The sequence below is a fragment of the Tripterygium wilfordii genome, chromosome 8 (genome assembly GCF_013401445.1).
Source record: "Tripterygium wilfordii isolate XIE 37 chromosome 8, ASM1340144v1, whole genome shotgun sequence".
In the NCBI taxonomy this organism is placed as follows: domain Eukaryota; kingdom Viridiplantae; phylum Streptophyta; class Magnoliopsida; order Celastrales; family Celastraceae; genus Tripterygium; species Tripterygium wilfordii.
In genome coordinates, this window is record NC_052239.1 from 3,086,606 (window position 1) to 3,100,271 (window position 13,666).

General features: G+C 36.9%; 2 protein-coding genes and 1 pseudogene across 2 annotated transcripts; 2 read left to right on the forward strand and 1 right to left on the reverse strand.

Moving 5' to 3' along the window:
- The first annotated feature begins 1,572 nt into the window (after window positions 1–1,572).
- On the forward strand, window positions 1,573–5,072 carry LOC120004418 (annotated as a pseudogene).
- Window positions 5,073–6,396: 1,324 nt separating this feature from the next.
- LOC120003534 lies at window positions 6,397–8,589 on the forward strand. The gene is made up of 4 exons (XM_038852550.1): window positions 6,397–7,567; window positions 7,664–7,715; window positions 8,036–8,096; window positions 8,446–8,589. The coding sequence occupies exons 1-4, from the start codon at window positions 6,397–6,399 to the stop codon at window positions 8,587–8,589; spliced, it is 1,428 nt and encodes a 475-aa protein (XP_038708478.1).
- A 1,018-nt stretch (window positions 8,590–9,607) lies between these two features.
- Window positions 9,608–13,356, reverse strand: LOC120003691 (COP9 signalosome complex subunit 8-like). Its single transcript, XM_038852716.1, has 5 exons — window positions 13,194–13,356; window positions 12,945–13,024; window positions 12,372–12,553; window positions 10,839–10,946; window positions 9,608–9,941 (listed from the first exon to the last, which is right to left on the reverse strand). Exons 1-5 carry the CDS (start codon window positions 13,275–13,277, stop codon window positions 9,802–9,804), a joined length of 594 nt encoding a protein of 197 aa, XP_038708644.1. The 5' UTR covers window positions 13,278–13,356; the 3' UTR covers window positions 9,608–9,801.
- Between the last annotated feature and the right edge of the window lie 310 nt (window positions 13,357–13,666).

The following is a 13,666-nucleotide window of genomic DNA, read 5'->3' on the forward strand; positions in this document are numbered from 1 at the left end:
TGTAATTATATTGTTTTTTTTTTGTAAATACTCAGTGTAAATTATATTGTTTGTAGGGTGATTTTATCTCAGTCGAAATAAAGCAAGAAGACGAACATGCACTCATATGGATTCATCAAATCTTCATCTGAACCTTTTATTCATGTACTTGAATAAATTATTATCTATGTCTTACAAAATTATGATAATTAAAAAAAGCAAACAAATAATCTTAATCAAAACATTTAAATTAATAAATGTAAATATATATTCTCTGCCCTATATGTGTGTATGTATATATCTATATATATATATGTATGTATATGAGATGAGACATGATGAAAAGACATGACATGACAAGACAAATAGTGACAACCTAGGGGAGGGGGTTTAAAATAGGGGGAGTTTGTTTATCAATTTCCTTGTTAAACATGCTATTTGGTCATGGCTTTGGAGCCAAGTGTAGGTCTAGATTTCTAAGCGGGATAATAAAAATACAAAACATAAATGAATATCCTTTTTTTAATAATGTTCACCATTTGGCATATTCAATTGAACGAAGATTACCGTGGACTTGAAATCCGGATGTGAGAAATACCAAAAAAGTGTAGAATTCGGTGTCGTTCAACAGTATTACATTTCTGACTACGACTTTTTCTTCCTTTATATGCTTTTTCTCTCTCGATCTTTTCTACCTTTTCTTTCAGATTTTGTCTCTGTGCATTCTGTTATGGTGCGGTACAGATTTCTCAGTATCTGAAGCTTTGTTGTTTGAAAGATTTCATGTGAACCCCAACGCTGTCTCCGCTTTGTTGTTACGAGGGACCAGCTTTTGCATCTTCTCTGCAGATCTCTGGTGGGTTGTGATTTCAGCTGATCGGAGCTCTCCAGGGCTGGGTTTTCTTAGTCAGGTTTGTTTTTAGATGCAAAGATTTGAACTTGTGCGTATTACAGTTGTCGTTCTGCTAATAACAACAATTTCTTGCCGAACATGCAAAACCCCTATTTTGTTTTCTTAGATGTAGATGCAAACCGTGGTTATTTATTTTCCAAGGTTTGTGTGTGTAAATTTTCCCGAATTGTCTCTCTGTTCCTGGATTCCCCCCCCCCCCCTACAATTTGTTTCCTTTATATTTTTTTGGGTTTTCGGCTGTTTCTTCAAGTTATTGTGTGTTTTGCTTCATTAATCTATCAGGATATGTCTAACTTTATAATTGTTTTCCTTTGTCTCCTTATCTAGATAGGGTAGCTTTGAGCTTTTTGTTAATGAGTCTGCTACAATAATGTAATTTTCGGTTAAACTGGTTGTGGGGTTTAAAATGATGCTTAGAAACACATGAGCTGCATCATGCTTGGTCAGTCTAGCTACTTTGTTGTCCATGTGAAGCTGACCTTTTCCTGATACTACATCCTTTTTCTTTTTTGGTACCTTTTGATTTCCTTTTTTTTTTTTCTTTATCTTCTGATCTTTGCAAATGAGCGGGCATCAGAGTCACTATTTTTTACGTTAGGGCAGCCATATGCGCATGGTTGATTATTTCGAAAAAGCGGGGTTTCGTCTCATTTTCCGGAAAGCCAGTCATACTATTCCACTTTAGCTAAGCTAATGATGAAAACAGGATCTGGATTTGTCTGCAGGTGTGCTGTGATCAACTGGTAAAATGTCCTTCCGTAGCATAGTTCGTGATGTGAGGGATGGCTTTGGGAGTTTATCTAGACGGGGTTTTGAAGTGAGGCTGACTGGCCATCATAGAGGAAAATCTCAAGGTTCGTTACATGACTTGCATAACCAACTCTCTTGTGATTCAGAACAGTCGTTGGGCTAGTCTACCCCCAGAGCTTCTCTGTGACATAATCAAGAGATTGGAGGAGAGTGAGAGCACTTGGCCTGCTAGAAGGCATGTTGTTGCATGTGCCGCTGTATGCCGGTCTTGGAGAGCTATGTGCAAAGAAATTGTTAAGAGTCCCGAATTCTGTGGGAAGCTGACTTTCCCAGTGTCTATAAAGCAGGTAGGCATTTTTGTCATGAACTTGCATTTAGTAAAGAAAGTTGACCTGCTTATGTTCCTTGCCGCTGGACTTGCTAACCTTCTTCTTTGGATCCCAGCCTGGTTCACGTGATGGACTGATCCAGTGTTTTATTAAGAGGGATAAATCGAAGCTAACTTATCACCTTTTTCTTTGTCTCAGCCCTTGTAAGTTTCCTAACTAACCATTTGATTTCCTTATGTTTGTCAAACATAGATGGTATATTTTCTTGTTTGTTGAATTAAAATAACACATTTTATTTAGTTGTAATTTTAGTTGGTAGGTTATTTGATTCGTTGATTGTCTTTTATATCCAGGGAAATATTTTTAGTTCATTTTAATGTTTTCTGTTGTGGGCTATATAAGCCAATGTATTTTTCCTTGAAATGATTTTTCTTCTTGCGCATGGATTCATCATCTTTACTATAATTTATGTCGAGGGAATATGTTGTATGTTGGTTAAATAATATTTTTTTTAATAGACTCAGAGGAATAATAAGTTACAAATTGCCTGGTCAGAAGCTGTTTTTGTCCAAACTTCAGTGCGCATGTTTTTATCCCATAAAATAAATTATTGTTTATGGTATTCAGAACGAAGTTATTGTTTCATGTTTGAACACGTCAAAAGTACATTCATCAAATTATTGAATAATACTCCGTCACTATACAAAACCGAAGTTAGATGATCACTTACAGCTTTCTTTCTTTCTTTTGATGGAGATGGATCGTTTTATTTCAAAAATTTATATACGTCTCTGACTATGCATGTGACAACTCGTATGGATATGAAAAGAAGGAAAGAAAGTGAATGTTTGAATCTTTTAAGTAGAACTTTCTTTCGTCAATATACATGAGAGAACAATGCTAATGTTTTAGTTTCATTCTTAGTTTGGTTTAGCCAAGTTGTAATGATGTATTCAAGTTCAAATCAGAAATTTACTCGTGAAGTTGGTGTGATTACCAAGGTTTTGAAGCCCTTCACATGTTAATTAGCTTCTCAATCCTATGTTTTTGTGGTATTGAGATAGGGCTAGTCAATAAGAATTTTATAATAGCTTTGGTGATGTTGTGGGGCTTCAAATAGTATATTTCATTCCCGGAAAACTATATGACATTTTTGAACTTGTTTGTGGAAGGACAAGGATTTTCTAAGGTTGTTTCTTTTTAATTTTAAACTTGTATTGGAAATTTGGAGTATGGATGAGCTATTGAGTATTGACTCATGCATGTAGATATTCTTTGTCTTTTATTCATTAGCTTGCCTTCGTAATTTTTGCCAAAGTTTGTCGTAGCAAAACCTACTTCTCAATTATTGGCCAATTTTAATTTGAGAAAACCATCAGTCTCCTGATTGATTATTTCTATGTTTTTCATTTTTTGTTTTGTAGCATTGCTTGTTGAAAATGGGAAATTCCTTCTCTCCGCAAAGAGAAGTCGACGAACTACTTTCACAGAATATGTTATCTCAATGCATGCTGACAATATCTCAAAATCAAGCAGCACATATATTGGAAAGTTGAGGTGAGAAGATGATGTGCAATTAGATTACGTCCTCTTTATGTTCAAATTCTTTATACATAATTCGAGTCAAACAGCCAAACGTTTTCTTCCCTATGTGGCATTCCTGTTTATTAGGTAGTCCTTTTATTGTGGCAGCTCCCATCCTTCGTTCAGAATGGGATTTGCCTTGTCATGAGATTCCCTTGTTCCTGAATAATGTTTTCTACTAAAATTGAAAGCAGACTTCCTGCTTCGAATGAAAGTGTCATGTTTGTTGTCTTCCCCACGTTTATAGAGCTTCTCAAGATCACACTCTTTAAGTAGAAGTGAAGTGTAACAACGGTGTCTGTTACAAAGCTTTTCTTCGCAATTGACACAGGGCAAACATTACTTCATCATCATCATCATCATCATCATCATCATCAAAGCCTTTATCCCATAAGTGGACATGTTGCTTGTGACTTGTGAGGCATCCTTATTTGCCATAGTTTCTTCACGTCTTTCAATCATTAACGTGTATTGCCTTATAATTTATTTTTAATTCTCTTTGTGGTGAGCTAGCTGTCTACTGTCAATGTACTTTTGCAATTCCTTCAATCGTATCACTGAATCATTTGCATTCATGTTCCAGATCGAATTTTCTTGGCACAAAATTCATAATATATGACACACAGCCGCCGTACACTGCTGCCAATGTTCCACCTCCTGGCAGATCAAGTCGTAGATTTTATTCGAAAAAGGTCTCTCCAAAGGTGCCAACGGGAAGCTACAACATAGCTCAAATCAGTTATGAACTAAATGTGTTGGGAACCCGAGGCCCTCGAAGAATGCACTGCCTTATGCACTCAATCCCAATGTCAGCATTTGATGTTGGTGGCAGTGTCCCTGGGCAACCAGAGCTTCTTCCACGCAGCCTTGAGGACTCATTTGGGAGTATCTCATTCACCAAGTCTCTTGACCAGTCTGTTGAATTCAGCAGCGCGAGATTTTCAGATATTGTCGGGCCTCGTAATGATGATGAGGAAGGCAAGACTAGACCTTTGGTTCTCAAAAACAAGCCCCCGAGGTGGCATGAACAGTTACAGTGTTGGTGCCTGAACTTCAGGGGCCGCGTAACTGTAGCCTCTGTTAAGAACTTTCAGTTGATTGCTGCTACACAGCCAGCAGCGGGTGCACCCACTCCATCTCAGCCAGCCCCATCAGATCCTGAAAAAATCATTTTGCAATTTGGCAAGGTTGGCAAAGATATGTTCACCATGGATTATCGATATCCGTTATCCGCATTTCAGGCTTTTGCAATCTGCCTGAGCAGCTTTGACACCAAATTGGCTTGTGAATAAATGATAACATTGATTAACTAGAGTGTGTGTGAGGAAAAAGCAGGAAAAAATTATATGTCAAAGTCTGTTTTCCTTATGTTGCCAGTGTATGACACCAAATAGGATAGGAAATTGTTGTTTGTATTATTCTCTGTTGTTTGCAGAAGAACTTACAGCATTGTAAAACTGGATTCTTGTAACCTTTGTCTCCACTATCAGTCAATTCATAAATTCAGCCTAATCTGATGTCTGTTACCTTATGTTTCTGAATTGCTTATTCTGATTAATTAGCGTCTTGTTAAATTTTTTAACAAGCTTCAGGAAGAAAAAGTTCAGCTATGATAGGGATCCCGGGACTTTGTATCTTAGTTAGCCTAGTTCTTGAGTTATAAGACTATTGGGATCTTTATCATTTCGGAAAAAGTTTCTGCAGCCCTGCTTTTTAGTTTTTGCTTTGAAGTCAGTTAATCAAACAGTGAAGTGAGATGTTAAAAGAATGTGTAGATAAAATGTCAGTTGATTTAGAAACTTCCATTAAAGAATCAAAATTGTTTCCCATTGTTACTTTTTAATAAATATATGATTGGCAGAAGCAGAAGCTACTCTCCTCGACAGAACAAAAGACAAAAAACAGAGGCAAGAGTTCCTGATTTAAGAGTCGGATGTCTACGGTCGGTTTCAATCAATTTTTGACATAAATTTAATCGATTTTGTTTGATAGTTATTGGCAGTTTAGTTGGTTTTTTTGATTTTCGATTGATCCTCGCTAACGTTCATTTGACAATAACCGACCAAACGATCGATTTGGTTCGATATGATTTTTAGAACAATGCTACATAAAATTATGGAATATTTTGCCAAAAAAAAAATTCTTTAGGGTAACTTCCTTCCCCATTAAAAAGTCTAGTACACTTGAGTAATTATATTACGATTTCAAAATAATAATAATTTTTTTTTTCAATATGTAAAAAAGGTGAGCAAGGCTCTATTAATTAAAAAAAGCCCACCAAAAACATTATATTATATATATATATATATACATGTATATATATATACATGTATATATATATATATGTATATATATATATATTATATCTAATATTGATTTTTCCCCCCTTTTTTCGCTGCTCTCTTTGAAGAAACGGTTTGCTACTTTTATTCAGAGTATTATAAATATTGAATTTAGAGCGAGGGGATTCGCGCTCTCTTTCTCTGGACGAAACGAGTTTTCCCGTGTTTGGTTCTACGAGTTCGAATAGTTTGCCTTCTTGAAACATCGTCGGTGGTGTCAAGGTACTTTCTTTTTCTTCTTCTTCTTCTGCATTTGGCTTTGAATTTCTATGATCTTTTTCTGAGTCGGGAGATTCTGCTCAAGACTGTTTGTCCATTAACAATTCTTGATTTGGATTTCGAGAAATCTTGTTTACTTCAACTTGATAGGCAAAATGGGATTTGTAGGTTACTGAACTTCTGGATTGTGTGGAAGAAAGATGGGTTTTGTGGTTGATTTTCTTGCGTGAATTCTGTCTTCTTGAGAATTCTTTCGGGACTTTACTTGAACCTATTGACAATGCGATCCTCAGATGATCAGGGTAGCTCTTCTAAACCCTTTCGCTCGTTTGGCCTTTCAATATTCAGAAAAATGCGTGAAAAAGTTCGTTCCACGGAGGGCATTCATGAATCTGGTAACGCAGATGTTGAGTTATTTCAGAAACAGGTCACAGAACGATTCCATGAGTTGTCTATTGTTAGTGCTGAAGGATTACTGTCTGTTGAATGGATTAAGAATCTTTTGGATGTTTTTATGAGTTGCCAGGAAGAATTTAGGGTAATTTTGTTAAAGAACAGAGACCAAGTCTTGAAATCCCCTCTGGATAAAATGATTTCTGATTTCTTTGAGAGTAGTCTGAAGGCCCTTGATATATGTAATGTAACTCGTGATGGGATTGAGAATCTTCGTTCATGGCAGAAACAATTGGAGATTGTTCAGTGTGCGTTGCATTCTCCGCAGAGGGTGGTGGGTGAGTCTCATTTCCGACGGGCAAGAAAAGCTTTAGGTGACTTGGAGCTTGCAATGCTTGAATTGAAGCAATCTGTATCAGTTTCATCACAAAGGAACCGGTCGTTTGGGCGTCATGGCTCAAGCTCAAGCTCAAGCAGGGGTCGTAGTAGTTCGCACCCATCAGGGCATTCACGTTCTCTTTCATGGAGTGTTTCTCAATCTTGGTCAGCAGCTAAGCAACTTAAATCAATGTCCAGCAACTTGGTGACACCTCGTGCAAAGGAAGTTATGGCAACAAATGGACTGGCAGTTCTTGTTTTCACCATGAAATCTGTTCTCTTGATTGTCCTGTGGACTCTTGTTGCAGCTATCCCTTGCCCGGATAGGGGCCTTAATATTCACTTTCATATCCCAGAAAATTTCTCATGGGCTGCACCGATGCTCCAAATTTATGAGAGGATTATGGAGGAGTCGAAGAAGAGAGAAAGGCGGAACTCTAATGGATTGTTGAAGGAAATTTATCAGTATGAGAGATGTACACGTCGCCTGATAGACTTGATTGACGTAGCTCGATTTCCGCTGACAGAGGAACAGAAGACAGAAGTTGAGCAGGGAGTGCAAGAGTTAGATATGGTTTGTGAAATTTATCAGAATAGTTTGGAACCATTGCAGCGCCAAGTGAGGGAAGAAGTCTTTAGTAAAATCGTGAGTTGCCGAAATGAGGGTCTTGCAATCTTAGGTAATGCCAACAATCCACAGTAATTCAAGCTGGTAGAAATTGCCAGAGAGCATCAAGTGTACAAACTGAGAGTATATTGCGTTATTCTTTTCTTAGCTAGGATGAAGATTGTTTTGATATTGGTTAGCAACAATAAGAGGTTTTGCAGGTAACTCATTTTTTGTACATATCTCTGCACATTCTGTAAATAAACAAAACCTACATTTGAATATCTGGTTTTATGGTATACTTCTTGTCTTTTTCTTTCCAGTTTGATATTTTTTTTGTTGATTGTCCTTCCCCTAGCAACTTGCATTTGTATATTAAGGATATACATATGAAGAATTTAGTTAGTTTTCTCCATATATATGTGTACACACACACACACACAGAGTGGCTGAACCTTCCTTTGTCCCTTCACGCTCCCTTTGAAAAGGAAAATGGTTGAGAAGAAAGTGATTTCCCCCCAATTTTCTGTTTTTGGCCCAGGGTGGAAAGAGTAAGGAAATCCAGTCGTCTACAAGTGAGTAGGCAAGCAAAGAACTTGCAAGTGAGTTCTGTTTTCCAATTGGCTATTATTTACTTACGTGCATATGCATGTGTGTATTGATAGGCGTATATTATGTGCATGTATTTGCAGTGTGTTTGTGTGTAGATTTGTACGTATCACCTGAGTTGTCATTTTGAGTTTTGATTCGTCTCTTCACTTGCAATACACGTATATGAGATGGTGAATTTAATCTCAGTAACTTTTAGTGCAAACGGGAGTTCGTAAGTTAAACTCTCCTTACATAGCTCAGTGTGTGCAAATGTCATTCTGTGTTATCTTGTCATATTGGGATTTGGCTCATGTCTCAATTGATCCATGGATAACTAGATTTTTCATGTAATTGGAATAGAAATTGACTCCCATAACTGGTGAGAGCCACATACAGAACAAAAAAAAAAATCATGCGGAGAGATGGGAGCAAATTTGGGGTCTGGAGGCAGATAGAGCGAGAAAAGACATGTTGACTGACCATAACGTAACTGGTTACCGGTAAATTAGGTATTTTCTTGTCTCTGATCCAACGATTACAAAGCACTCAGATAAGAACAACATAGATGCTGTTTTCAAACTTCAAAGTGACAGCCAAGCCCAGATCTTTGCCGCCATGGATCACCTAATTACAACGTATACGCTAATATATATATATATATATATATATATGTGTATATAGCGTGAAAAGGTGTAAAATAAGAGTTACATTTTAATGATGTGGATGAATGAGATGACAAGTGGGTCTCACATGTTTCAAATCAATGGTGTAAACATAAATCCTTATTTTATACCCTTACATTATATCATTATATCCTTATATGATATATATATATACATATACAGAAATTCTCTTATGTGGATGTCCACAACTTAAAAACTTGAGCACTCCACTTTTTAAGTGTTTTCAAAAGTGAAATGACAAGTGTGATCCACTACTTTGGGTCCCATATATTTAAAATCAATGGTGAGATTGAGGTGCATAAGTTAATATATTTTGTGGTGTCCACATAAGAAAATTATCGTATATATATATATATATATACACACACATTATATCCTTATGTGATATATATATAAACAACAACGCCTCCTTTTCTCTTCTGTTCTGCTGGCTTAATTTCCCAATCAAAAATGGCGTCCAAGTACCAGAAACTTCAGAAGAAGATGAATTTCTCAGACTTGGAGATGGATCTGGTTTTGCAACTCACCCTACTTCACCATGATTTCAATAGCAGCAAGGATGGTGATGGTGATAAACAAAACGAAAGGAAAGACAAAATTATATCTTGTGATGCTGGAGATGAAGAAAAAGAGTATCTAAAGCGCAAGAAAAGGAGGTTTCGCTCCATCAATCATATCTACCGATCCACCGACCCTTTGGTAGTACAGGCCTACAGGGTAAGAGGATGAGGTGCTCTTGATAGCAATCATCAATGCCCAGATTGTGTATATATATATATATATATGTATATGATCACTGAAGAATTAAAACCTGTGATTTGGTGTTATAACTTTCGCTGTAATCAATTCCTTACTCAGTGTCTCTTCTTATTCCTCAAATCTTTGGCAGTTCTAGTTTTTTCTATCCATCATGGCATATGCATCAAAATCTTCACAGGGAAAAATAATAATCACAAATCACCGTCCCGACGAGTATCTGAGTAAAACACCTATGCAAAAAAGATTTTTCACAAATCCAATTTTTCAAGTATGTTCAATGTTCAAGTAGGAAGACATATTCCGTCAAGCGCTGAAGTTTACTGGGATCCAGTTTCTGCTCACTCACAACAGCCTGCTTCTTCACAGTTAGCATTCCAGAAGAGGGATCCAAAGTCCAACCTTGCTGTACTACATCTGCATATGTCAAACCAAAATCTCATTGGCAACAATTGCAGGAACACGTAGTGGAAGAAATTATCACAACTTTAATTCACAAGACCACATGCAGATCTGTCAAAAGACAACGAACCGAACAAAGTTTAGCTAGCTTTTAACCGAGCAAGAGGCGGTTTGGAAAAGAATACTAACTCTTGACAACTGTACGAGGAACTGCTATTTCTAGTACATGTTCTCTAATGCAAAGAAATGAAGTTTTATAAGATATGTTGCAAATTGCAATCAAAGTGGCTAAATTTAGTGAGTGCTACAAATATTGGGTGCCTTGGGGTGGTAGCCAGATTATTGGAGGAGGTGCTGAATGCTAAGAATTTCAAGGAAGCGAGGAGAGGAAGATCAAGAGTTCTTTCTATGCCGTTAGTCATGATTGTAGGAACGCAACAAAACAGCTTTTGAAGAAGATTAACATACTACGCGGCTCCTTAAAGAGGGATGGTTGTATAACCTCTGTACTTGGTATTGCAGACAGATTTCTAGATGAAAGTTTGCAGGATGCAATTCATGTGATCCTTGATTGTATATGGGCCACACCCCACGGGGTCTCTAGCTCAACAAACTTTGTATTTCCTTTTAAAAATAACTTCATTTCAATTTATGCATATATTTACATCATCAAAGCACACAGGTCAGGGGGAAAATTATGCAAGTTTGCACACAACAAAAGTAAAGCTCTCGCCAAGTAATAATGTCATCTTCGACAATCATCTGACTCTGAGGTGAAGCAAGAATATAACAATTAGAGGATGAAATAAATTAAAATGCTCAACCAAGAAATTAACTCGACAAAGAAAACTATTCAATATCCAATTTAAGGGCCACTATAATATTTAGGTCCAATGAGTTGAAAAATCTTACAATTCATAGTGTCATCCTCGTTCATTCCCAGAAAGAGAGCAGTGTCTTGAATGCTTATTGTTGAATAAGCAGACAGCAATAGCTGAAACATCCTCTTGGTGTAAAGCACTGCATGAAGGGCGATGGGCCACATACTTCAGAGAGCACGCATGATAATAATATAAGTACATTTAGAGATTTCAATCCTTTCATTAGCCATATTCCAGACATCTGAAATAAAAGAGAAAGATGTTGAATACAAACATTGCAGCCACTGATCATGCCAACGGAAAGGGACACTCTTATGCACTCATTCGAACCATGAGTGCTTTTCAAATAATCAACATATCATCATCCGAGCCTTTATCCCAAACGTTTGGGGTTGGCTATTCAAATAATCAGCAGATAGAAAGGAAAAAAAAAATAGACACAATCCTTCCAGTAGCATAATGCAAGAAGTGGCCGCTCAAGATATTACACATCTGTTAATCCAGGGCTTTTTACAACTTCGAAAAAAGACAGATTATTAAGAGGGAAAACCATAAATGATCAACAAAAACAGCTCCGTGTTTCAAAGAAGCATCTTGCATAACCAACCATTCCTACAGTTTTGACCATGAAGTTCCCAAATAGGATACCCCTAATTAAATAAGCTATTGATGAAGTGATGAACAATAGATGCACAATACAGACCTCCACATGTACTGCATCTTCAACCATTAGAAGGCTAAACCCAAAGCATATATTGAATTCAATTATTGTAAATTGAAACATGCCCAAAAGGATAGAAGGACAATTCTATATTGGAAATGTCATCCAGAAATAACATCACTCTTGACTCCAAGAAAAATATCCACAAATGTATGTAACTTCCAACATGGGCCACCATTAAGAAAGAGAAAAGAAAAGGTGAGTAGAACAAAGTTGCTTCATTTAGCTCCCAAGTTACTGGCTACATTTATAGAAGGTCATTAATCCTTCCTACCAAGAATACATTTTAGACACGAACATTGGTTTACTTCAACTACAGCATATTTGTTTCAGAATGCATCGATAATAACTTACAGGCCTAGCCATAGACATAAACAAGCGGCCCAAGTCCCTTCAGTTACTCAAAATCCATGTTACGACACACATTAATCCATTCCAAACTTGACTATTTCAATTAAACTGTTCAAAGCCCTTCGATTCCTGAAGCCTACAGCTTCCTTATCAAATAGTTTATTCTAATAAAGCAACCATATAACGAGTTACATATCTAAAAACTTCAACAATGCCGTAAACTAGCAGAAAAAAACGGGGGGGTGGGAGCTGTTAACAATTAAAGCAGCACAGAAGGGTTGCAACCCGAGTAACAAAAGAGCTTTGAAATTAGCAATTGCACAGTTGAAGAAAAAATAACTTCTCAGCTTTGAAGTTTGAACATTGTTCATCATTTGTCCATTATGTGAACCAATAGATTACTTCACTATGTCACATCAATAAGCTAAAGATATTACATAAATAAATATTAAATAGAGTATTTAAAAGCAGTAACAGATTCATAAAACTTACCTGCGAATGCAGCAACAAGCCCCTGAACTTCTGGATTCCAACTAAACCCATGAATAGCCTCATACACGCCAGCATAATCCCGTGTCCATAACCTCTGACCAATTCTCCAAGCCGCAACCACTTCTTGTTGGGCCTCTTTTATGGCTGAAGGTATTGATTTCCAGAGGAACCGTGCACTGTTGCTGCAAGATCACACTCCAAGTATCAAAATAATTGCTGATTAATGAAATTCCAGAGATATTCCAAATTCTAAACTCCCAAACCATTAACTGCAAAATCCACAATCACCAAAACACCCGAAATCATAAAAAATCCTCAAGCCCTAACATGCAAAACAGCAAACCCCAAAAAATAGCAAAAGGACAAAGTTCAAAACCCCTGACCCGCCGCTTGATTGAAGTGGAAAAGGCCAGAGAAAACTAATATAACAAACTCAAGATGCGAGAATGGAAAAGCACTCTAATAATGAATACAACCAAAAATCCAATTATCAATTAGATTTTTCCTATCTTCCCTCCAGCTTTCCCAGATACCAAACAGAGGGGTCATTAATAATTTATAAATATGACTTACATATCATCAGCATAAATGTGGCCCAGAAGGTGAATCGCGTACGGCCATTCATCCTGAAACGCGACACCCTCTGCTGCGACCTGCTTCAAAGACGATAAGAAGAAGGAGAAATTGGGGTTTCTATTTGGGTTTGGTACGACTACCGTCAAAAACTGACGAAAAATAAGTTTCATAATTTCATTGATTTTGTCTCAACATTAATACAGAAAAGCTAAAACCAGAAAAGAAGGAAAGAGCAGGAGGAATTGCCTGAAGCATTAGGCCATCACAGATAGTAGCGACCTTGGCGTACGATTTGGAGGCTAAAGCCTCTTGCAGGCGACTGAAATCCATGGCTGCTACTCCTACTGGTTTCCCTGAGGGAGAAGAGCGACAGCCAGTGACGCAAAACCGCAAAACGGCAAAACGACCGTTGAATGGAAATTTAATAATTTCTCTCTTTTGGCTTTACCAGCAACAGAAAATATAAATATAAATAAATAAAGACCACTACACATGGCAAGCTGGCCAATTTAAATTATAGACAAAATATAATTTTTTGTATCTCAACTATATACTCAATTTTTTTTCTTTGATTTTATATTTCAACTATGAGAATGTACATTTTTCGTCTCTCAAATGAGAAACTGACCGAAAAAATCATGTGTGGCATCTATGTGACCTATAGAGAAATTATTTTGTGACAAACTTTAAATTAACGTTAATAACATGTCCTTAATCTA

What these genes read in the sequence shown, in the direction of transcription:
- LOC120003534 (XM_038852550.1), top strand. Translation starts at nt 6,397, where the DNA reads ATGCGATCCTCAGATGATCAGGGTAGCTCTTCTAAACCCTTTCGCTCG. An exon ending in TGAGGGTCTTGCAATCTTAG is followed by an intron (nt 7,568 to 7,663) that starts GTAATGCCAACA and finishes TTCTTTTCTTAG; the next exon opens with CTAGGATGAAGATTGTTTTG. An exon ending in AACAATAAGAGGTTTTGCAG is followed by an intron (nt 7,716 to 8,035) that starts GTAACTCATTTT and finishes TTTTTGGCCCAG; the next exon opens with GGTGGAAAGAGTAAGGAAAT.
- LOC120003691 (XM_038852716.1), bottom strand. Translation starts at nt 13,277, where the DNA reads ATGGATTTCAGTCGCCTGCAAGAGGCTTTAGCCTCCAAATCGTACGCC. An exon ending in GTGATGGCCTAATGCTTCAG is followed by an intron (nt 13,025 to 13,193) that starts GCAATTCCTCCT and finishes TCTTTGAAGCAG; the next exon opens with GTCGCAGCAGAGGGTGTCGC. An exon ending in GCTTGTTGCTGCATTCGCAG is followed by an intron (nt 10,947 to 12,371) that starts GTAAGTTTTATG and finishes CCCTTCATGCAG; the next exon opens with TGCTTTACACCAAGAGGATG.